The sequence below is a fragment of the Siphateles boraxobius genome, unplaced genomic scaffold (genome assembly GCF_051911475.1).
Source record: "Siphateles boraxobius isolate OS27281-9 unplaced genomic scaffold, OSU_SipBor_1 33, whole genome shotgun sequence".
NCBI lineage: Eukaryota > Metazoa > Chordata > Actinopteri > Cypriniformes > Leuciscidae > Siphateles > Siphateles boraxobius.
In genome coordinates, this window is record NW_027508953.1 from 9,849,523 (window position 1) to 9,876,248 (window position 26,726).

Below are 26,726 nucleotides of genomic sequence, written 5' to 3' on the forward strand. Positions count from 1 at the left end.
TTATGAGCCGGTGTCTGTTGCTGTTCCTGTGCCATGGTCGCCCTCGCCCTGGTCTTCACCGCCCTGGCCGCCCGAGGGGTCTTCACCGCCCTGGCCGCCCGGGGGGTCTTCACCGCCCTGGCCGCCCGAGGGGTCTTCGCCGCCCTGGCCGCCCGAGGGGTCTTCGCCGCCCTGGCCGCCCGAGGGGTCTTCGCCGCCCTGGCCGCCCGAGGGGTCTTCGCCGCCCTGGCCGCCCGAGGGGTCTTCGCCGCCCTGGCCGCCCGAGGGGTCTTCGCCGCCCTGGCCGCCCGAGGGGTCTTCGCCGCCCTGGCCGCCCGAGGGGTCTTCGCCGCCCTGGCCGCCCGAGGGGTCTTCGCCGCCCTGGCCGCCCGAGGGGTCTTCGCCGCCCTGGCCGCCCGAGGGGTCTTCGCCGCCCTGGCCGCCCGAGGGGTCTTCGCCGCCCTGGCCGCCCGAGGGGTCTTCGCCGCCCTGGCCGCCCGAGGGGTCTTCGCCGCCCTGGCCGCCCGAGGGGTCTTCGCCGCCCTGGCCGCCCGAGGGGTCTTCGCCGCCCTGGCCGCCCGAGGGGTCTTCGCCGCCCTGGCCGCCCGAGGGGTCTTCGCCGCCCTGGCCGCCCGAGGGGTCTTCGCCGCCCTGGCCGCCCGAGGGGTCTTCGCCGCCCTGGCCGCCCGAGGGGTCTTCGCCGCCCTGGCCGCCCGAGGGGTCTTCGCCGCCCTGGCCGCCCGAGGGGTCTTCGCCGCCCTGGCCGCCCGAGGGGTCTTCGCCGCCCTGGCCGCCCGAGGGGTCTTCGCCGCCCTGGCCGCCCGAGGGGTCTTCGCCGCCCTGGCCGCCCGAGGGGTCTTCGCCGCCCTGGCCGCCCGAGGGGTCTTCGCCGCCCTGGCCGCCCGAGGGGTCTTCGCCGCCCTGGCCGCCCGAGGGGTCTTCGCCGCCCTGGCCGCCCGAGGGGTCTTCGCCGCCCTGGCCGCCCGAGGGGTCTTCGCCGCCCTGGCCGCCCGAGGGGTCTTCGCCGCCCTGGCCGCCCGAGGGGTCTTCGCCGCCCTGGCCGCCCGAGGGGTCTTCGCCGCCCTGGCCGCCCGAGGGGTCTTCGCCGCCCTGGCCGCCCGAGGGGTCTTCGCCGCCCTGGCCGCCCGAGGGGTCTTCGCCGCCCTGGCCGCCCGAGGGGTCTTCGCCGCCCTGGCCGCCCGAGGGGTCTTCGCCGCCCTGGCCGCCCGAGGGGTCTTCGCCGCCCTGGCCGCCCGAGGGGTCTTCGCCGCCCTGGCCGCCCGAGGGGTCTTCGCCGCCCTGGCCGCCCGAGGGGTCTTCTGCTTCGCCCTGGCCGCCCGAGGGGTCTTCTGCTTCGCCCTGGCCGCCCGATGGGTCGTCTGCTTCGCCCTGGCCGCCCGATGGACTGTCTGCTTCGCCCTGGCCGCCCCATGGACTGTCTGCTTCGCCCTGGCCGCCCCATGGACTGTCTGCTTCGCCCTGGCCGCCCCATGGACCGTCTGCTTCACCCTGGCCGCCGGCTAAACCATCACCCCCTGTTTCTGTTCCCTTCCATGGACCTGGCCCCCATCCCTCCCCCTGATCCTCCACCGTTCCACCTCCCTCCTGGCCTCTTGTTTTGTTTGTTTTTTGTGGGTCTTGGAGCGTCTGGTAGCCGCTCCGTAGAGGGGGGGTTATGTCACAGTGTCTGGTTTGTGTTCCCTGGGTTGCCACTAGAGGTCCTCGTTCTCACGGTGTCTTTCACGTTTGACTTCATTTCCCAGCATTCTGTCTGTCACTCATCAGTTCATTGCACTCAGCTGTTTCCCATCACCTTGTTAGTTTGAGTGTATATATACCCTGTCTGTTTTAGTGTTTGTCACGGAGTCGTTGTTATTCATCACGTCACTTTTGAGGTCTGTTCTGCTTTGTGCTAGTTTGTTTATTGTTTTATGTTTTTGGATTGCTACGTTGGTTTTGACCCCTGCCTGGACTGGATTTATGTTTTTGGATTACCCTAATAAATACTGCAAATTGGATCTCTCTGTTTCCCGTGTGTGCAACGTGACACAGTACCTATGGTGGTATTTTTTAGTAAATAATCCATTACATAGAGAAATACATTCATTCTCCAAGCTCTAAATTTACCATTAGTGCCCCTTGAATGGAAGAAAAAAGTGTGGAAGGGAGTGAGATATGCCATATTAAGAAAAAGGAATCCTAGAATTTGCATTTGTAAAGTCGACATCTGTAAAGCATTGTGTAGTAGTATATACTCTTATCAGTGTCATCGTAAATTCCACAAATAAACTTGCACACCTGCTGGACTTTATTTTGTAATCCGACTTTAGAGTCTCTCTGGTGCTTTTGGCCAACCAACTCTAATAAAACCATCTGCTTCTAACAATGGCTAGAGATTTCACTTTTTATAAAGGTGTGCTGTAATACATCCATGTGCTATTACTAGTGATGGATCAGTTTAACCTTCTATGTATTATTACTGGTCTACTTTCACAGTGGAACTGCCTGTAAGTTTTACAGTGATGAAGAAATACTGCAAATATTGCTAAATCACCAACATCTAAATGCATCATCTAACGTTTTTTTTTCTCACCAGTCTTTTTGTAGAACATTATCTCCTCCTTGAGCTCGCTCCGTTCCTCGAGCGCAGAGTCCACGTGAAGAATGATGTTCTCGTTGGTCTCTGGCCCATACAGAAATTTGCATGCGCAGCTCTGCTGCATGACCTCGGTTCGGGCAAATCCAGTGAGCTCACAGAATCCATCCGAGCAGTACACAATCGGGAAGCCTTTGGACACTTGTGCATTGGCCAGGATGAAGTTGCTGTCTGTTCCAAACACAAACATCAAGCAAAAATATAAGTCTACTAATGTTTATTGTGACCAGTTATCCGTTTTTTAAACTTTAACTAGATGCTCTCATAATATTTTAGTATTATGTTTTACCAGAGGCCATGTTGGCACCAATTTCTAATTAACAGCAAGGGGACAAAACAGGTAAAAAAAAAAAAAGATGCCCTAGTATGTTCACTGAATAGTTTTCACCTCCTGTTTCTTTCGATCTCTTGAAACAGAGCCTGTAAAGTCAAAATCTTTTTAAGTGGAACTGAAGTTGATGCAGCTTGGTCAAAACATCTGAGCAAAAACAACTGAATGCTTGAAATTGATTCGGATTATATACAAGAAAGTAATTTCCACCCCCCCAAAATTACCTTTGTAGAAAGTGCCTTGTCCATGATCCTTCATAAATCATTAAAATGCTGGTTCAGACGCTCAGGAAACATTTCTTATTATGTGGAAATCATAAATTTTTTCAGGATTCTTTGATGAATATAAATATATGAATCTTTACTGTCACTTTTGATTAATTTAATGCAAGCTTGCTGAATAAGAATAGTACATTGTATTTTATACAGTCCTGTGCAAAAGTCCAATGCATGTTAGTATTTTGACCCCCCAAAAAATGGTTTTAAACCAGTTTTGCTGTAGTGTGTCAGTAGAAAATATCATTTTACATTTCATTAATTTTGCCATTAATTGTAATAATCCAGTGAGATCTTTGTATGCACAAAGAGTCTGACAACAGCCAGTATGCTCCACACTGAGATCTGATCTCACCATCATTGAGTCCGTCTGTGATTACAAGAAACTGAGACAGACTAAATCCAAACGTGGCAACGTCTCCAACACACTTCAAGAAACCGACCTGCAAAGCCACAGTACTCTGAAAAATTGTAGGCACTTGTGTAAAAATGCTGTAAAGTGAGGAGGCTTTCAAAAATAAGGTCATAAATAGATTTTATTTGTTCAGCTTTTGTACACTTGCACATAGTTTTTCAGGTAGCTTTGCTTGTAAGTTTCTTCAAGCGTCTTGGAGATGTTGCCAGAGTTATTCTCGATTTAGTCTGTCTCAGTTTCTTGTAATCACAGACAGACTTGATGATGGTGAGATCAGATCTTTGTGTTGGAGCATACCGACTGTTGTCAGACTCTTTGTGCATACAACAATCTCATTGGATTATTAAAATTAAAGGCAGGAATGTTTGGAAATGTAATCTGATATGTCCTACTGACACTAGATTAAAAGTATAAATAACTGGCTTAAAATCATTTTTTGTGTGTGTGAAAATACTAAAATGCATAAGATTGTATATATGTGATTGGCTAATTAAATCTGACTGATTATCTGATTGGTTTAAGCAACGTTTTAATTTCTAGGGCTGGACCCGAATATTCAAATATTCGTTCGGTGGGTTGGTACTTGATATTCGATTTGAAAATGTGACATTTGAATATTTGGGGGGGGGTTGTGCACACCTGGCATCCACCTCGAAACGGTTCTCATTCGCGCTTGAATATGTTTTACACTATAAAATCTAGTGAAATATAATATTTAACATATACACAAATCCGGCGAAACACAGAAGTAAAGCAGCGCCGCCATTACTCCATGCCTTGCTACAAAGTAAGTAGCGTTGGACCCGTAGGCGGCTGTAGCAGATGTTAGCTGTACGAAATGTTATTTCTATGTAGTTTTTTAGTACGTATGCCGTCCAGTGATGCCGGGAAGAGCGTATTGTGTTGTTGGCTGTTTAACTACAAATAAAACCGTTTGAGAAATTCACAAACCTTTGTTGCGAATTGACTGCCCATGTTTACGGCCATACGGATTACACAGAGTTCCTGGTGCGGGCAGTAATGCACTCACTCTGTGTGTGCGGGAGAATAAAACGATTCGCAGGGATGCGCGGTATACCGGTACTGCAAAAATACCGGTATATATTATATTTCGAACGGTACAATATCATAATTTTGTTCAATTCGGTATTTGATGCGCTGCTGTTTCGAAGTTCACCGCTAGGCGGCAGTGCGCTACCTAAACTGACGCGGGTCATGCGAAACCGGCAAACGGTGACAACAGAGGAACACGATGGATCAAATGAAGCTCATTCGAATTTCTACACGCCCGAAATTAATAAATAGAGAGAGCAGTATGAGTGAAATAAGGCATTACTTTGCCTACAAAAGTAATGAGAAAATTAAAGAAACAGATATCATTGCACCACTCTGCAAACGGGGAGGCAACACATCAAATCTGCCAAAGCACTTGACTTGTCAGTTTCTCGACCTGACTTGTTCAAAGAGTTCAGAGATCGACAGGTTAGTCCATCATTCAACTGATTTAATTTAGACTTTTATTGAACACTGAACAGCGCACATACGTAAGAGCTTATCAATTATATATGATACAGTAAACACGAAAGCTCAAATCTGCTTGCATGGCACGCTAGAACCAATTAAGTTTAGGTCTCATCATTTTTGCATTTTCAAACAAACATATATCAATTGAATTTGAATGTATAAAGAATACAAATTTGAATAATATTAATTTTAGTATTAGTGTGATAGTAAAATGAATGGCATATTAGTGCCGCTGTGGCGACCCCTAGAGGAATAAGCAGAGAGAGAGAGAGTAATAGTAGCAATATGAATTAAGCTACATTTGTCAACATTTATTAGGTAACCTGACCTAACAGTATTATAGCATTTATTTATCTATATCAATCAGTAATTAAATGACATAGAAAATTAAATATACTAATACATGTTTAGCAATGCATTAAACTAATATGAACCCAAACAGTAACCAAACCAAGATGAATAAATGCAATAAATGTTTATAATTCTCTGTTGATGCATGACAGCCAATGGTTTACATGTCATTTCAGTATTCTATTATTATTATATGTTAATATATTATTATAGAAATTAACCTATTTTAATTGTATAATTTCAGGGGGGTTTTTTTGTTCAAAATCAAAATTTAACCTAGGCTACTGTATGTTCCCTGACTGAATTATTATTATTTTATTTTACATTTTGATACCTTTTCTTAGCACATTTGGTGGTGGTGAGTTTCAAGCAGTGTTTTTTAATTGTCACTTAAATTTTGAGACTGTTTTTTTATTTATTTTATTTTTACCTGTGGTATCGATTTAGTATCGATACCGAGGTATTAGGTTCTGGTATCGTACCGAAGCCAAAATTGTGGTATCGAGCCATCCCTACGCGGGTCTCCCGCAAACTAGAAATATATCTAGGAAGAAAACATATAAAAACTAATATATTTTTATTTATCTGTTGCAGAAAAGCAACTTTTTAGGAATTATTAAGGGAGCGCACGCACTTTGCGTGCATTCAGTCATACCATGCACGCAGTAGCAGCTTGCTTTTATGTTATAACAGTGTGGTTTGTGTGTTAATGCTTTAATAACAAATAATTTATCAGGAGCATTTATGCTGATGTGTATGGTGGCGACACGTAGGCTAACTTGAAACTATTTTTTGACGGTACAGAAAAAAAGTCTATTTGCGGGCGGGAGAAAGTAACATAGAAAGTAGTTGCAGGGCTCTCAAGAGTCACGCATTGAGCGTGACAGTCACTCATTTCAGTCTTTTGTCAGGCTCTCCCGCCACACGTTGTATTTCTCACGCTGAAAAACTATTTGTAATATGCGGCAGCGCTTAAAATTTCTCTGGCCACGCCGCTCTCACTGTGGAACCGGCAGGAATCAAGCGCGTCTCGGGGAAGTTCATGCAGTCGTGTCCAATAAACAGCTCGAGAGTCACACGTGCGTGTGTGTTAAATGAAACTGCGCATCGACTGCACCATTCATTCACACAGAACACGTAGGATTCGTATTTAAATAGTATTATTGCGGGGTATAGTATCATTACAAAACAATGGTAGGGGAAACACTGAGTTATTTGGAACTTGTGAAGCTTGTGAACATATTAGCAACACAGCTAGTAATGACAGTTCGGTTTTATTGTTGTCATGTCTTACATTACATTACATTTGGCTGACGCATTTTTACATTAATACATTATGTTATCAATAAATTACCTTTATTGGTAAGTTTTGGCCACTACCTGACATTATCTACCCAATGTTCCCTTTCACCAGACATTTTCTTTCATGAGCAGGACGCGCTTTCATTGAAATGTCATTAGAGGGCACCGGCAAGTGTCACATCGTCACCCTTAGCAGGCACGCAGTAATGGCGGCAGGCAAGATGGCGGCGCCCATAGAGTTTGTGGCGGATTTGTGTATAACTTCGTTATAGCTACTTAATAAATATATTTGCTTCTTCTTGGACTACTAAAAGTGTTCCTGCAACGGGAGTATTCTCTGGCTAGAGCGCAGAACAGCGGAGTTTGTATGGACAGAAGTGCATGCCTGAGCTTGTATTTTGGGTTAAGCTGCGTTGCTTTGACATTGTGGAAAATAGAATAATAGAAACAAAATGTATTATCCTTTTTACCGGTTATTATCAATCTAAATGAATCTACTGCGAAATAATTTAATACTCATTCATGGAAAAAATATATTAAAGTGCAAGTCAGTGTTTAGGCCAGCAGAGAAGGCCTTGCTGGCCCTGACGGACCACCACTGATTGATATATATATATATATATATATATGTTGTCGCTGTCCGATGAAAACCGCATATGTCCATTTTGCCGATTTTTTGATTTTTTGACGGATATAATGTCCAGGTTCATTTCCGTATACAGTATGCTTCACATTATCTAAATGACCAATGAAAAGTTGTGAAATCATGTCATCTGATTTTCACGTATATCCATTTGGTGTCAAAGCTGGCAATCACGCCGCGTATCTCCCACCCTGTGCGGCATCTTGCCGGTCTTGTGAAGTTTAATCTTAAGCGTCTCTGGAAGCTCAGCATTGGATAGCCGAATAACACTGTGAGGTAAAGTATCAGCAAATGTTTGTTTTTGACAACTGTTCTCAAGTTTATTATATATTCACAAAATTACGGTAGGACTGTGCAAACAAAGTATCAGTCTAGCATGGCCATGTCAGTGTATTGATTCATTGTCCCTTCATAGTTCGCAAGAGACATTTAATAAACTGAGCGTAGCCTATTCATCTGTCAATATGAAACGCGACTTGGTCATTCTAATTAATGATCGGAAGAACGCGCAACGACCACCGTCTGTAAAATATGCACGTATGTCCATTTAAACTCGATTTTGGTCAAATGTGGATTATATCATTAGACTGGCAAAAATATGGTTACGTTTAAAGATGCCGTACCAAGTATGCAATGTACGTTCAACTGCTTTTGAAATTACGTTGTTCTTTTCACTTCCTGAAAAGTAACCGTTTTGGACATACATGAGTTTCATCGGGCAGCGACGTTAAATATATATACTGTATATATATATATATATATATATATATATATATATATATATATATATAAAGTCAGAAAGTCACATAACCTTGCATGCATCTTAGACATAAACAAAACAATGCCTTTCACATGTAGAGCCGTTGAAGCTTTCTATTTCATTGCATAACCAATTTCCTGCCTGGATAATTTTTTTCTGCATTTTGACTTGTTTTATTGTTTTACCCTGTCATTGTGTCAAAACAGATTAATAGCATCCACGCATCATAAATGAATACAGCAACACTGCCTTGTAAACGTTTCTCGAAGGACAGCTCATGAGCCTCATCTCTGAATCCCCAGACTAACGCATATGAGCCTTATTAAATGCTGGCATTTATGAGAAGAGTTCATGTGGCGAGACAACAGACATTTGGTGCTGAACGACTTTACTGAGCCTTGTTCTGCTCACATAAGCAAAAGTAAAGTTAGGCTCTCATTTATAACAGTGTATGTGTTGGAGGTCAGACCCAGAGAGATATGAGAAAAAAGATGACGAGAGAGAAAAACAAGGAAAAAAGGAAATATTTACAGGGCAGGGAAAAGAACGATGCTGAGAGAAAAGAAAGAGAGATCAAAGAAAAAGGTTAAAGAATACCGACGGGGAGAGTAAAAAAAAAAAGAGTAACTTCATAAGTGCTGGTTGGCTGACAGGCACAAGTTAGACAACAGGATACTTTATTGATGAACAACATATCACAATAGATTATTGGCAAAGATTTAACGCTTTAAAAGCATGATTTCTTGAAGGGCGTGTTACCTTTAAGGATGACCCATTTACAAAGCCCCTTTACAAAGTCTTGATTTTGTTTTTGCATCTACTAGAATAGGTTTTCATGCTTGAATAAAAACAACAAAAACATAATTTTTTCACATATTTTACATTATTGCAGCACCTTTATGGAGTCTGTCAGTAATGCTCTGTTTAGTTTATGTATATATATAAAGCCTCCCCAAGTGAAAAATAAATATACTAAAATGTATTCGAAATACATTTATTTTATGCTAAGTATACTACCCTACAATTGTACTTTTAGTATGCTAAATTGGTATACTTAAAGTCTGCTAAATTGGAACAACTAATTTTGTACTTAATGCACTTTAGTTAATCGGAAGTAGTGCTGAGGTGCAACTAAAGATATACATATTTGATTGTGCTAATCTTGGATTATTGATCCATATATAGGATCTTGGAAATTTTAGGAAAGTGGCAACTTGCATCAATCAAGAAGATTAGAACCCGAATTCAGTGGTAAACAACAGGAGTATAAAAGACTGATGAGCTGATTGCCTCTTTGGATACTGATACGTCACTAAACCCCCAACGCCTAGAAGGACTGAGGACAAGAAGTCCAGGGCTGAGGACAAGAAGCCTGGAGCTGAGGACAAGAAACCCAGAGCTGAGGACAAGATGCCCATAGATGAGGACAAGAAGCCCAGAGCTGAGGACAAGAAGCCCAGAGCTGAGGACAAGAAATCCAGAGCCGAGGACAAGAAACCCTGAGCTGAGGACAAGAAGCCCAGAGCTGAGGACAAGAAGCCCAGAGCTGAGGACAAGAAATCCAGAGCCGAGGACAAGAAACCCTGAGCTGAGGACAAGAAACCCAGAGCTGGGGACAAGAAACCCCAGAGCTGACGACAAGAAACCCCAGAGATGAGGACAAGAAGCCCAGACCTGACGACAAGAAGCCCAGAGTTGAGGACAAGAAACACCAGAGCTGAGGACAAGAAACACCAGAGCTGAGGACAAGAAACCCAGAGCTGGGGACAAGAAACCCCAGAGCTGACGACAAGAAACCCCAGAGATGAGGACAAGAAGCCCAGAGCTGACGACAAGAAGCCCAGAGTTGAGGACAAGAAACACCAGAGCTGAGGACAAGAAGCCCAGAGCTGAGGACAAGAAACCCCAGAGCTGAGGACAAGAAACACCAGAGCTGAGGACAATAAACCCCAGAGCTGAGGACAAGAAACCCAGAGCTGGGGACAATAAACCCCAGAGCTGAGGACAAGAAACACCAGAGCTGAGGACAAGAAACACCAGAGCTGAGGACAAGAAACCCAGAGCTGGGGACAAGAAGCCCAGAGCTGACGACAAGAAGCCCAGAGTTGAGGACAAGAAACACCAGAGCTGAGGACAAGAAGCCCAGAGCTGAGGACAAGAAACCCCAGAGCTGAGGACAAGAAGCCCAGAGCTGAGGACAATAAACCCCAGAGCTGAGGACAAGAAACCCAGAGCTGAGGACAAGAAACCCCAGATTACAAAAACTGCCTACCGAGGCTTGAATTATAGTGTTTTTAAAGACTTTGAACAAGAACATACCACAGAGAAGTCTTCAGACCGAATTGTAATTAATTTAAAATGCTTATAATTTAGGCCAGACTCAACTTACCTAACCTGAGAATAATAAGAAATAAGGTTAAATGTGTTTTTTTTTTTCACTAGGGAACAGATGCAGTAAGGGCAGAATTTCCAAAGACAGCTTTTGCCAATTTGCAATTAAGGTTAATTTGTTAAATATAAGAACTATTTCAGTAATTTATTTTTGTTGAATCCTCTGTTGACCTGTTATGATTAAATGTACAATACAATGAACTGATTTTGAGGTCTACTTGTTGAGTATAAAATGGATAAAGTTTTACAGGAAATGTGTTTTGAGTTAACCACACTTTGAATATCAAGTATTGTTTAATTCAATTCAACTTTATTTCTATAGCACTTTTCACAATTTTGAATGGTTTCAAAGCAGCTTTACATATAGAAAGTAGTTCGAAGTAATTATGACAAATAAAGAAAACAACATATAGTCAATTTGAAATGGTGAAAGAAATTCACGGACTTGATCAGAAGTTTTATTTATTCCTAATACATATTTTAGGGCCCTATTTTAACGATCTAAGCGCATGGTCTAAAGCGCACGGCGCACGTGCACTTAAGGTGTGTGCGAATCCACTTTTGCTAGTTCAACGACTGGAAAAATGGTCGGCGCGCATGGTCTAAAAGGGTTGTCCCTATTCTCTAAATGCAGGGGTGTCAAACTCATTTTCACCGAGGGCCACCCCCTCGATGGCTGCCCTCAAAGGGCCGGTTGTAACTGTAAGACTGCAAAATGTTACTACTCCTTAACATATGGTTAAATAACTGTCTTTTTATTTTATTATTATATAAGTTACAAATATTGTAAATGCATTTGCAGGGGCGTTTCTAGGTTTTAAAAACATCAGGTGCTGAGCCGAAACATCAGGGGCTGGGTAATAAGATAACATGATTTGATACAGAGAATAATGTATTGTAGGCCTATACACAGGGTTAGACTGGGTCAAAATTTCAGCCTTGGCAGCACTGTACCCACACCAGCCCACATTACGACTCAGACACACGCATTCAAATGCGAGGTAGTTAGGGGGGTTCAGTGGCATGCTCCCTCGAGACCTACATATGTGCATTTTAAGGTGTTTGAAGGCCAAAACAATTGGATAACAATAGCTTTAAAAGCATGTCAGTGGGCAGTAGCATAAATTATTTGTCAAACAGATAACAGATTCTTAAACATGAGAATGAGGATAAATGTCCTAATGAATGATCCACACTACAAAATGGAAATACAGAATGTTTCTGCTTATTGTTGACAACACACAATCACATATTCCATACAGGAATGGCCTTAAATGAGAAATCTTTCAAGGATTATTTTGCATAGATGTTACATTTCAATCAAACACCAGTGAAATCTTTTTGTGTCCAGAGGCAAATGTGCAATTTATATAAGCAATAAAGATTGGTTTCTTTCAGCAACTTGTTTCTTTCCTGAGTTAATCAATGTTTAATGGATAAATTAAAATCATACTTTTTTTTTCATACTTTAATACTTTTTAATTGAAGTTTTGTTCAATACTTTATATACACTGAACAAAATTATAAACACAACACTTTTGTTTTTGCCTCCATTTTTCATGAGTCTAACTCAAATGTCTAAGACTTTTTCTATGTACACAAAAGGCCTATTTCTCTCAAATATTGTTCACAAATCTGTCTAAATCTGTGCTAGTGAGCACTTCTCCTTTGCCGAGATAATCTATCCACCCCACAGGTGTGGCATATAAAGATAATGATAAGACAGCATGATTATTGCACAGGTGTGCCTTAGGCTGGCCACAATAAAAGGCCACATTTTAAAATGTGCAGTTTTATAACACAGCACAACGCCACAGATGTCGCAAGTTTTGAGGGAGCGTGCAATAGGCATGCTGACTGGAGGAATGTCCACCAGAGCTGTTGCCTGTAAATTGAATGTTCATTTCTCTACCATAAGCCATCTCCAAAAGCGTTTCAGAGAATTTGGCAGTACATCCAACCAGCCTCACAACCGCAGACCCCGTGTTCTTAACACCAGCCCAGGACTTCACAGATGAATCCCGATTTTCCCTGTACAGCGCAGATGGCAGACAGCATGTATGGCGTCGTCTGGGTGAGCGGTTTGATAATGTCAACATTGTGGATCGAGTGGCCCATGGTGGCGGTGGGCTTATGGTATGGGCAGGCGTATGGACAACGAACACAGGTGCATTTTATTGATGGCATTTTGAATGCACAGAGATACCGTGACGAGATCCTGAGGGCCATTGTTGTGCCATTCATCCACGACCATCACCTCATGTTGCAGCATGATAATGCACGGCAACATGTTGCAAGGATCTATACACAATTCCTGGAAGCTGAAAACATCCCAGTTCTAGCATGGCCAGCATACTCACCGGACATGTCACCCATTGAGCATTTTTGGGATGCTCTGGATCGGCGTATACGGCAGCGTGTTCCAGGTCCTGCCAATATCCAGCAACTTCGCACAGCCATTGAAGAGGAGTGGACCAACATTCCACAGGCCACAATCAACAACCTGATCAACTCTATGCGAAGGAGATGTGTTGCACTGCATGAGGCAAACGGTGGTCACACCAGATACTGACTGGTTTTCGGACCCCCCCGGACCCCCCCGGACCCCCCAAATACAGTAAAACTGCACATTTTAGAGTGGCCTTTTATTGTGGCCAGCCTAAGGCACACTTGTGCAATAATCATGCTGTTTAATCAGCATCTTGATATGCCACACCTGTGAGGTGGATGGATTATCTCGGCAAACGAGAAGTGCTCACTAACACAGATTTAGATAGATTTGTGAACAATATTTGAGAGAAATAGGCCTTTTGTGTACAAAGAAAAAGTCTTAGATCTTTGAGTTCAGCTCATGAAAAATGGGGGCAAAAACAAAAGTGTTGTGTTTATAATTTTGTTCAGTGTATATAGTGAACAAAACACTTCACTCTTAAAGACAGTCACTAGTCGCCACCTACTGGCTTAATGATGCAAGTCGCGCAATCACAGACAAGCGGAGTGATACAAACGGTGAAAAGGCTGATACTGGTACCTATATTAAAACAATATTAAATATCAATATATTAATATCAATATATTATTCATTCAGTTCTATGCAGCAGAATCAGATTTAATGGATTTATTTTTTGACCAATAGTCAAAATAAAGAACAGACCTACAAAGCTATTTTTATCAGAGCATGTGAGCAGATAGCAGTGAACAAGAGGATAGCATCATTTTACCAGCGTTGCCCAGCATGGCTACTAGCATGGCACGTTTTTTAGCGGACTTAGCCTTTCTGGTGACCGTGAGCGACTGAACAGAGCACGCAACACAATCACATACACACACACGGAGGTTGCAGCAGAACATTGAGCAGAACGTGCTGTAAACACGGAGCAAAGAGCACAGTGCACACAGTGGAACACGCTGCAAAGTTGTGCATCTTTGGTAGTGGATAACTGTCACATGTTTTGTGACAGCAAAGCAGTTTTTTTGGCAAAAACTGAAAATGCTATTTTAGGCAGCCTAAATTTCGGTGCATCCCTAATACTAAGACAATCATATGCTCTCGTGGGCCATATAAAATAATGTGGTGGGCCAAAATAGGCCCGTGGGCCTTGAGTTTGACACATATGTCTAAATGAGAAATGGGTGTGTTTTGGGCATAACGTGCAATAAACCAATCAGAGTCTCCCATTCCCTTTAAAAGCCAGTTGCGCTCGCACAAATATTTTAATATTTGGCATGTTTGTGTGCTGCTGCGCATCCCTGTGTGTAATAAGCAGAGTGTACGCGCATTGTGCACCTGCCTATATACGAATATTACTAATGCACTCTTTAAATAACAAATAAATAAATAATAAATAAAATACAGTGCCATTGACTTTAGACCAGGTTTTTGATGGTCTATTTCAGTTGCCTCAAAATAGAAACGCGCCAACAAAGCGCCTGAACACACCTCGTTTTCAGACCAGCACGCCCATGGGTGAACAGATGGGCGCAAATGCCTATGCTATTTAAAAAAAGTGGCGTAGGACATGAAAATGATAACTGCGTCGGGCTGAAACTAGCAAAAAACACTTGCGTCGCACCTGGCGCCACATTGCGCCGGATGTATGATAGGGCCCTGAAAGTTGAAGTGCGCAGAGACAATCAGCAGAGAAATTTCACGCATAGTTTTATTCCATCCGCACGCACTGAAACTCAAGCAGTTCTGCACGTTCACATTCTTCCATCAACGAACGGAACTGTCTGTGTTTTAGCGCGTGCACAAGAATAAAACTTATGTTATCCTGGTTTATGCAGTTGCTTCCTGCAGCGTTAAATGACAGATCATGTCAGCAAAAAAAGGGAAGCAAAACATTCTGCAGATGATAGCTATTAAATGTTGTGTCTGCTGGCTTTATTTCTTCAAAAGCTTCAAGTTTAATGCATTTTCGTGTTCTCTACAGGTCGTTTGGCGTTTATTTTCACACCCCGTTTACTGCACCTATATTGAGATTTTCCTCTGCAATTTGCAGTTTTTAAATACATATAATTTGTGCTGTCATTGATGGAAAAATCTGTTTGCTTATAGTATTACTTGTAACACTAAAGGAAGAACACAAAGTAACCCCAGTTTGTTATCAGTATAATGTTAATATACAGTATGTTCAACACTCTTACAGTGTAATTGAATTGCAATTGTAATTTCACCGAAATACATTTGAAGTTTGCTGTGTGAATTCTGCATTTCAAAACTTACATGCGTATATACTTAAAGTGTACTTACGTATTCTTGGAATAGTTCCTCTTTAGCACCAACAAGGGTCCCACTTTATATTAAGTGGCTATAGGTAATATGTACTTACATTGAAATATATAATTTGATACAATGGACTTATTGTGTACATACATGTTTTTACGTTGTACTTATATTTTGAAAATACCTGCGTGTAATTACAGCTCTAATTAATGTATGTAATACCATTTCTAATTACACCATTGACCCTTCCCTTACTCCTTAACCCACCATTAAACCTACCTATAACACCAGACCCTAACCTTACCCGTATCACTCCTCAATAGCAGCACAAGTGTTTTACAATACAACATCAGCACAATAAGTACTTTGTACTTATTTTTTGAGGTAAGTACATAGTACTTAAAGCCGATTAATATAAAGTGGTAACCAAACGGTCATATTTAACTTTAATTGAACTTCAGCACTGCTTTTGGACAACTAAAATCATTTTAGTACAAATTGTTCCAATTTAACAGACTTTAAGTATACCAATTTATAGCGTGCCACAAATACTTTTTGTTATACTGAAGTACATACGAGTAAATTGTGCTTAAAGGTGACCTATAATTCAAAATTGAATTTACCTTGGTATAGTCAAATAACAAGAGTTCAGTGGATGGACATGACATAGAGTGAATCTCAAACTGGACTGTTTTCGCGTTCTCATTTAATTCACGTTTATGAAAAACACCCCAGAAAAACGGTCGGTTCTCCACACAATACCGACTGTGACGCGATAGTCGGGATCATTAATATGTACGCCTCCAAATATTTGCATAATGCCAGCCCTCAATGCCAGGCGGAACTGCGCAGCCGAAGCATGGCAGTTGCTCAGTGTGGATGTACACATGAACACAAAAGTATTTTTTAGTTCCTTCATCTGAGCCTCTGAAGAAACAATGGGTTAATTTTATTTTCTCTGGAAATTTCCAAACATTTCACCGACTGTTTCCTCAACTTGGGCCAATACAGAGCTGGCCTCGGATCGAGCTACCAAGCAACACTTTCTGATGTGTAATTGTTCAAGTTCAGACAGGTAATCTTTCTCTCAAAATCGTTCAATACTGTTTATGCATCAGTAAGTCAAGCCAGTGACTAAAATATCAGCTTCACATCGTTTCTTTTAGTAGGATGAAAATAATCGTATTTAAATTGTGAACAAATTATATACAGAAAGCGATCAAAGAACAATCTTTCCACACAGCGCGAGTTTATCTGGACACTTGCCAAACTCGTTATGAAATCAATGGCGCACGTTACTGCACAACGAAGCTCTTACTGTATTTACATCATCGTGTTTGCATTGGTGAAAGCATTAGAGAGTGCAGAAACTGCTTTGCAATGATAAGATCTTCATTCTCGCGATCAACACACTGTCATCTGCTCAATGCTCATCACGGCAACATTTTATGTGATGGGAATAGATCTAAATACTTTAAAAACATCTCACGATTCGTTAATCTCGATAGCTGTTATAGTAAAAACGTATAATAGCAGTAGTAAAAGTATTCGGGAGAGAGTTTCACATCTAATGCGTAGCTATTTCATATGCAAGCATGTCAGCCAATCACAGCAGTGGCCGCGGTTACACAGAATCCCACAGCAGACACGCCCCTTCAAACAGAGTGTTCAAATCAGAGGCTAAAAGCAGGCTAGGAAAAATGCCATTTATTTCTAGATTATGATAATTTTTTATCTAAAAAACATACTAACATTATAAGGGTAACCCAGGAAACATTATAAAATAATAAAAAAAAACATTCTAGGGCACCTTTAAGTGCTTTTTCACTAGGGTATCCTTCCGAAAAACCTAATGTGCTCTGATTGGTTGGCTGGACCAGACTGTTGTGATTGGTCAACTCCTTACTCAACTCCTAGTAACTCAACCAGGCCTCGTCCTTTTCTGCATATGCCCTGGGTCGGAATTTTTGAAATGAGTAATATTGTGACATGACAAATCCCTTTGGAGTTGACTTTATGCTTTGTAACTTGGCAGACCTTTTTCATGCTCAAACAGCAACACACTAAAGAAAAAAAGTATAATAGTTCCTCATTAAAAATGCATGTAACAATAGCAAAGACAAACAAACTCTCTGGTATAAAACACAACCAATCATTTAAATCCATTGGATATAACTCTCTAAACAGCATCCCAGAGATTTCCCCTCTACGATTACATTTATATTTTCCTCAATCAAACAGTCTACTTTTTGTATCGCAGATTTCGGGCGGGGAATATATTTACATACTGTACATTATTATATCTAAATTAGTATTAGTCCATGTTTATAATATTGTTTTATTGATTATGTGCCAAAAATATGATTGTAAAATTTTATTTTACATTTTTATTTTATTAAAACGTTTATTTTATTTTTATTTTTTTGCCTGTGTACACCCAACTGATGTGGTATAGATTAAGCACTATCACAGAATTAATAGAGCAAAAATATACAAAAATAGGGATTGAAAATGGTAGTAGTTATGGATTTTTTTCAATGACTGACATTGATGCATGCTAAAGTGGGCCTACTAGCCATACCAGTTCCACATCTACAGACAGCACATCCCAAAAGAGAAATCTCTCTATCTTACTGTCCATCTACTCACTCCTAGGTCATAACCTCTGGGCCAGCAGTACAAAAACAGCCGGAAAAGACCAACTTGTTCAATCCAACTTGTAGCGGAGTGTTTGTGTGAGTATATATCTAAGCATATTCATGTTTTTTATAAATATATGCGCACAATGTATATTTTTGTTGTGCAATATGTGTCCTTCTCCTATCCTCACACACGTTTTCATGTGTGCAGTCACAGACAATGTTCACAAGCAAAAAAAATACATTAGACTCTCTCACTTCCATACCAGACCTCATGTGGTTTACTCTGTCAGTTTATGTTTAATTGGACAGATTGAATCCAGGCTGTAAAAACAGAGTGTGTGTATCTGTGTGTTTATGCGAAAAACTGCATTTCAACTCTGAAAAACATGCAGAAAAATGGAGGGGAAAAGGTGGTGAAGCAGGAGAGAGAGGGGGGAATGTCCACATTTCTCATCTGCCCCAGATTGTACACACACACACACGCACGCACACTTCCTCCCTCTGTCCCCATCTTGTGAGCCTATGTCCCAAACAGGAACACCTGAAAGCTATTTAAAGAGGCAGTATGATTAGTGAAGGAAAGGATGGAGAGAACCGGTTGAGAAAGAGAGAAATGTTTGGGGGAGGGAATGGCAGGACAGATGCTGGAACCTTCTATTGCAATGCAATGCAGTCTTACATTTTAAGCCTCTTTGTCTAAATGTACAGAATACAGCCAGATCACACGTATGAAATACTGTATCAGACGTATGAAATACAATGCAATGTTCTAAACTTGACATGGACACAATCTTAGCTGCACCTTTTTACATCTGAATCTAGGGCTGTAGTCAAGACCACCGTTGTCGAGTCCAAGACAAGTCCAAGACCAGGACTAGTCGAGTCCAAGTCCAAGACCAAGTCCAAAGAGGTTCGAGTCCAAGACAAGACCGAGTCCAAAAAGGTTCGAGTCCGAGTCAAGACCGAGTCCAGGACAGGAAAAAAAAAGTCTTATGCATGACATTATCAAGACAATCATTTTGGGGTTATTATTTGTTGATCTAAAAGCAAAAACAGTGTCACAACAACCAGGATTTTTAAGTATAGACATTCCCCTTGACATCATATAATCTTCTAATCTAAAGAAACCAGAATGATGACATATGGTGACGATACCTCATAATGGCAGTGTTAGAACAATATACAAACACCAACCCACTACTATTACCACTGCTAGGAACTAGTACTGAGCATTTGAGCAACTAAATGACAATATAGCTTTACTCCAGATGTACAGTAGTGTAGAAAAGAAGTGATCATTAACGTTAACGTGAGCATTCATTTGTAAAAACACTGAGCACAACCACAAATGTAATACAAACACGACGATAATCCATTTCGTACAGTATACAATAATGGGTAACACTTTATTTTACAGTGTCCTTGTTACATATGTTACATGTAATTACCATAGTAATAACAGTAAATTATGCATAGGTACATGCAATTAACCCTCAACCAAATCCTAATCCTACCCTAACCCTAGTAAGTACATGTAGTTAATTAAAATTACACTGTACTTAAATATTTAATTACACTGTAACAATGACACCTTAAAATAAAGTGTAACCCAATAATCGTTTGAATTTTTTTACCTCATGAAACCCGAAATACCTTTTTTACCTCATGAAACCAGTATTACCAGACGTAAGTTATGATAACTTTATGTCCAAGAACATTACCGGCGACGTATGTGTGCTTACTGGGAACATAATAAAGACACCTGGACTCAGTCGAGACCAAAAGCCATATTTGGAAAACCAGTGACCGAGGCAAGTCCGAGTCCGAATACCAGCGAGTCCGAGACAAGTCCGAGACCATAGAAAAACGGTCTTGAGTCTGGACTCGAGTACTACAGCCCTTTCTGAATCAATCAAAACAACTTTAACATCAAAAGTTAAAGTTGTAATTTAAAGCTGTCATTAGTGGCACACAACAAAATTGCAAAAATAATGACAGAAAGAGACAGTTAACCCCAAAAATGAAATATCCAACATAATTTACTCACCCTCATGTTGTTCCAAATTACTTTCTCTTTCAGATCACAAAAACACTTTGAATAGGATTTCAGTGGTTTTTGTCATTACAGTGAAAGTCAGTAGGGTCCAAAACATTAGACTCCACTGACTTTTATGAGCTTCTGTTTATGTTTACTGATCAATGTTTATATGTGAACAAAAGCCTAAATTCAATCTGTTTCTTTATCATATAAAGCGATCGAGTCTCTTCAGAAAACTTGGATTAAACCGCTCAATTCATATGGATTAGTTTTATAATGTGACTATTTATGAACTTTTTGAAGCGTCAAAGTGACAGGTATGTAGCTGTCTATGGAGGGACAGCAAGCTCTCAGATTTCCTCAAAAAGATCTTCATTTGTGTTTCGAAGATGAAAGAAAGTCTTACTGGTTTGGAATGACATGAGGTGAGTAATTAATGACATTTTTATTTTTGTGTGAACTATCCCTTTAACAATGTTCATGCTATTTTTATTTTAGCAAATTGCTTACAAATGGTTCTCTTAATGGCTTATACACAAACTTAAAAAAGGCTAAATATGACCATTTTTTCCAAGGTAATAACCGGACATTTCCCACTGAATTAAATGTGATGACAACTATGTAGCATTCTACTGTTCTAAACATTTCATTGCATTACGCATACTGCTCCACATACTTCTTGAAAAAAAAAATAACAACAACAGGCAGTGTATGCAGTATAGTGCACAGTATACACCAAGCCATAAGTATTCAGACTCTGAGCTATAGAAGGCTTATGATTAAGTATGTTTTTGGGATGGCCCTGATTTTGCAGGCTTGAGATCTTGACTGTCGTCTTGTTCTGAATCCTATTTCCTTGAAAAAGTCCAATGTATAATGCATCTTGTATAATGTCTTGCGCTGACATCTGAAATCAGGTTTGAGCACAGAGAGAGGAAAAAAATATTTGACTTCTCCTTTATTGACATGAATTAAGTGTGTTTTTATGTTTAACTGCCTCACGAATCTCAATAAAAGCAACCACTTCAAATACTCAAGGCTGAGCTCTACTGGCATGATAAGAGCTGACAAGAAACTGAACACACTAATTTAAAACCATCTGCACATGGCAATAAAATCGTTTCAGAAATAAACGAAGCAGCAATTGCACTTCTGTAGTAAGAGTTTGAAATCGCTACATCGCATCTAATAGGTTCAATTGTTTTATTTGGCTAATCTGTTGTGGTTACATAATGTTTTGTCACTGTCTCAGCAGGGTCCTTCAAATTAAGTTTCAATTCATGCTTTGTGCCGGAGCACAAAAAATGTATTCTCAGAATGTTAATAAGACAAAGGAAGATAGCAAGGTCTGAAAGTGTAGACTGGCACGATTCCGGATTTCCATTCTCAGAGACTCTGGAACAGTGAGTGAGTTCCTTCTGTATTCTGGTCTGACACGTGTGGATAACCCTGCTGAAACTGCAGAGTGCATCCTCATGGTGTCCTGCATGTTTCCATCCAAAAATGTTGTCATATTACATAAAGGTAAAAGACCATACTCCATGTTCTGTCTCTTCGTTTCTCTGCATTCTTTCTTTTGTTCTGGCATTTATTATGTTTTCCCTCTTAGGGTTCCAGTTCCTGTCTCTCTTCCCTAATGATGACTGATGAGTTCAGTTTCAGCTCTGTGTGAAGTTTCAGGGAACAACAGAAGAACAGCACAGCACACTGACATCTCTATCCCAAGTTCAAACAACATACCCGCATTGTTCTCCCAGTCTAGAGCCGCATTTTCACCATCTTTCAAACCTACAGATCTGTTCCCAACTGGAGGAAATGCAGCAGACATGCAAATTTCCTCATTTTGTGTCTGATACGTGTTGAGTTCACTGGCAGTGTGATTATGCATTACATGCAAGAGTGAACCGCCTGAAATATCTCCATTACCTGACTTGGGTGTCTAACCCTCCGCTTTGTGATTTTACCAATGGAAAGCATCTACTTGAAGTGTTCTTTTAAAAGGACAAAATTACTCTAAATTACTCTTTCACAGTTAACTACACTCTCTTTTTCCTGGGTAACACACAATTCCAAACACACGCAAACTGGTACACACACAGACTGCTTTACTGTAATTACCCACCATATGCTGTCATGACAGGTACCTGTGTGAAAAGAGTATTTTGAAGTCTTTCGTCTTGATGGAATATCAACACATAGCAGCAAGCACACACATTATGATGCTGCAGAGGGGAGTTATAGCTTGCATGTATAGCTTCTCTTGACAATAACAAGTCAGCATGCTTTCTTATGCAACTCAGATTATGAGGTAAAGGCTGTAATTAGTGGAGCTCGCTAAGGAAAGCATCACTTTTTTTCTATTTCTCAAAATGTTTTATTTTTCAAGTCCTGAACCCAATTTTTAAAGGGACAGTTCACAAAAAAAAAAAAAAACTTGTGTTGTTCAAGCCTGACTTTTGGTTATACTTTATCTTAAAGTCCCCCTGTGATGAAAATCAAGCTTTCCATGTTGTTTATATAAGTCAAAGCCTCTACTCATTTCAATTGAGAATACTATCTCAACAGCCATTTATGTGAACTACAGTATTTATTCATATCACACCCTGTCAACAACCTAGATCATTTTGGCATCATGGTGGCAAATTTTGTATGGACAAGCATCACATTATCCTCACAAACAATTTGCAGTTGCACAGCACATACAAAATCAAAACTGGCCACCGTTCTGCTTTGGCTTGAGTGTGTGCTCTTGCATTTGTGTCTGTGATGTAATGAAGAAAACATCCATCTACAAATATATATATATTTATATATATACATATATACTATACATATAGATACATATATATTAATGCTGTCAATCGTAATTAATCGACTCTAAAATAAAAGTTTGTGTTTATATCACATATATTATATATATGTATATATATGTGTGTGGTCTCTGTTATGTATATATAGATATACATACACACACACACATATTTAAATATATGCATATACAGTATGTTCATATATTTATTAGACCATGCACCACCCAATGTAAGGTTTATGCCACAGCTCCAAAACTAACAGTATTGTTGATTACTAAAATATTTTTTTTTGTTTCTGTAATGGTTAATCCACCAGTATGGATAAGCTCTTTAGTCACAGTTGGCCAAGTCAAAGTCTGGACTTGAATCCTATTGAACAAAGTGGATTCAAATATTCTGCTTTGAGACGTCACAAATGCAAAAAAGTTCCATCAAAAGCAAGAAACTATTTGTAAGTCAGTCAACAGAGACTGTGGAAAAGTATTGTACATAAAAACAACGCCAGCAAGAATGCAAGCTGTTATCAAGGCCAAAGGACATCATCCAACATGTAATTTTTTTGGTTATTTTGTGTGAATAAAGGCTATTTAGTTTCAGTTTGTTATTTGCCTAATAAATGACAATAACAATTTTAGTTTTAAACAACTTTTTGACAGATTCCTAAAATATTTGTTTTTTCTCTTTATTATTATATATACACACACACACACAACCTCCAGGTAATGCTCTCCACATGTATCATTTTTGGAAAGCCACTGTGGATGATGCCTAATGGGATGTTCTCTATTATCTCCCCCCAGCCCCCCACCCCCCGTGTCATTGTTGTTCCAATATGGCAGGCACTATTTCCAGCCATTTTGGTGCTATTCTCAGCCACGTTACCTGCGGCAGCTCAAGGTGTGACAGCCATACAGGTTGCCTCCCCTGAAGGACAAACCAGTCACATGGGTGTACGCCATCACAGTTTGGTAATATATGGACTCAGCAGCCCAGAGGACACCATGTCCCTTGAGAAGGATTCCTGTGGTGGGAGCTCTCTCTATCACTCTCCTAGTGCTAAAATAAAACATTCTCGGTCCTCATTTCTCAAACCTTAGACCTTGATAAAGGAAAACAAGTTACCTGAATGTAGTGATAAGGCAGGATGGTACAAGTTTTGTTCTGTTAGGACACCAAAACAAAATGATAAAAACTGATTTGTTCTGTGAAAGCTGTAAACTGTTATCGCACAAAAGAAGGCCAGATCTCAAGCAAGTAGACTAATTTTTACAACGCACAATACACCTTGAGATGAAACACCGCCTGACTGCTCTGTGGTCGACCAATTATATTTGATCAATGTTGGTCGTTACCTGGGGCCACGCAAGGGACTTCATCAGGATGTTAAGCGCGTCTTTTTTCGTGCATTATCTGGTCTAAACTTTAATTAAACAGCCCTCCGATTGTTATGTCTACCAACCCTACTTGAGCTCTATATAAAAATAAAATAAACATTAGGACAGCCAAGTGATGCATTGCCATTTAAGTCAGTGGGTGTGCACATTTTGGAGGTCTCCCTAATCCAACAAACCTGATTCAACATATCAGTTCATTAGAAGACCACCTCGAATACCTGACATGGGTGTCAAATAAAATGTGCAGTCCTGGGCAGCTGATTGGACTGAGAACCACTGATCTAAGCATCAAAGCTGCCCAAGTGCTTGACTGATCTAGCCAGGGTTACCCTCATGCGCTGTCCATGGTGCTGAGTTAGCAGATGCTCAGTTTGAGAGCAGTACTGTGCTTTCAATGCAAAAACTTTCAACAAAACACACTTGTGAATGGAGCATAGCCAAAAGTTGACAGGAAAAAAAATAGATACTGCATTAATTGCATTAAAGGTACAATATGTAAGATTTTTGTAATAAAATATCCCAAAATCACTTGCACAGTGTGATATAGTTCCGGCAGTTGTCCGGCAGAGTCTAGCACACGCTGTTGTTGTTTCGTTCAAACATTATGGACCATGGCAAGCACACTTTTGGACAAAAGGAGAAATAAAACGAGGATCAATATCGGCGTGGCGTTTTCGAAATGCCGAGAGCTCCATGTCCGTCACTAACTTCGACTTGACAGAGACGCCGGTCTTGGATGTACTTTATTAGACAGGTGAGCAAATGTACATAAAACAAATCAATGTTATATAGATCAACAACATGATGAAATGTTAGAATATGATCAGTATGTTATTCTAATGTTGATCTAGTTTACTGCTAGTCTCATACAGACAACAAACTAACACACAGAATAACATTATAACTTTCAACACACTAAAATGCAGTTGAACAGAGCACTTCGTTACTAATTGGTCAAATAAACTGACCTGTGTGAGTAGTAATTCAGCACTTGCATTCGGTAGAATGAAATTTCCTTATTCCTTTATATCCACGGGACTCGCGTGTTGCGTTTATATCTCTGTCTCTTACGTGCCCTGCTTCATACCACAGTCATGTTAAAAAACCATGATACATCGGATTAAAGATCCATCGGCATGACGAAAAGTTCCATAATTCCGCTTATGCGTCACCTACGCCTTTGTTAGGTTAGCGACCCCTAGCGGCGAAAAAAAAATACATATTGTAGCTTTAAATACTTTAACTGAATAAATACATTCATTTTGATATTTTAGGGCTGTCAAAATTAACGTGTTCATTTTGCAATTAAATTTTTTCAGCTTAACGAGTTAAAATGTCAAAATGAACGTATTTATTTAAAGTAGGTTTAACGCAATTAATGCAGCATCCATTTTTTTTCCTGTCAACCTTTGGCTGCTCTACATATATGATCACACTATCATTCATTCAAGTGCTATTAAACCATTTAAGCGTGATACGACGCAAAAAAAGAACTCAAGTCTTTACTTGCACGCTGTCTGTGAAGCTGCTGTCTGTAAACAAACACTAAACACTAAAAAACTCATTGCTCACATAATGCCGCTTCAAACAACGCCGCATTTGCGCTTTAACAGATAAAAACACACAAAATTATTTCAAAATTCTCGTTTTGTCGAGTATCCCCGTGAACACACTCTTAAATTAGTTAAAAAGTGTTAAATGAGCAAAGCGTTGTGAGAAAATATAAGTGAGATCCGAGTCATATGCGTCAGGTCTTAAAGTGACAGCAGCCTAATAAACCAGCTGCTGTCTGTCATTAATGTTAATCAAAGAACAAAAGACAAAGAGAAAATCATTCACTGCTCTTGACTGAATAACTTTTGTAGTTTTAGGATTAATCTGTATTCGATTTATTTATGCAGTGAAGGATTATTTAGCTTCTGTATTATATAGGCTACCTGTTAGACCTGAAAATATTAAAGCACTGTTTACAAGGTTACATGGATCAAAAACAACTGAAACAATAACTTTTTTGTGCATTTTAGCAAAGCAGGTAAAAATCTGAATCAATCCGACAGGGCAAGTAGAAAAAAAAATCTCAGCGTTGAGCCCTGATATATTAAAGGCACAGTTAAATGTGACATTTATTAAAATCGGTTTATGTGAACTTAAGTTCACCAATTTTAATTTTATAAAGCCGATTACATGTTTAAAAATGTAAAGCTTTTTAATTATATTGTAATGTTGAATGGCTATAATTAATGGATAAAATTGAGAGAAAAAATAAATAAAATAGAGACATCAGTATCAGTACTGGTCTCAATGATAGGCTACTGGCCTTCATTCATAGTGCTTAAGAAAAAGATGCCATTAAAAAAATATACAGTCTTTATGTTGTTTCTACATTATTTTGGAGATTCAATGTGAAAATATTACAATCTAAAAAAACATTGAAAACTTTAATGTTAGGTTCGATTAATAGTGAATAATTACAGAAAAATGTGTGATTA

At 40.4% G+C, this 26,726-nt stretch overlaps 1 protein-coding gene across 1 annotated transcript in view; it reads right to left on the reverse strand.

Annotated features, from left to right (window-relative positions):
- The window catches only part of kcnh8 (potassium voltage-gated channel, subfamily H (eag-related), member 8), an 84,290-nt gene that overhangs the window by 56,696 nt on the left and 868 nt on the right, over positions 1-26,726 (reverse strand). Inside the window, exon 2 of the mRNA XM_077195444.1 lies at positions 2,573-2,806. Coding sequence (XP_077051559.1) covers positions 2,573-2,806 — 234 coding nt within the window. The remainder of the gene's footprint in view (positions 1-2,572; positions 2,807-26,726) is intronic.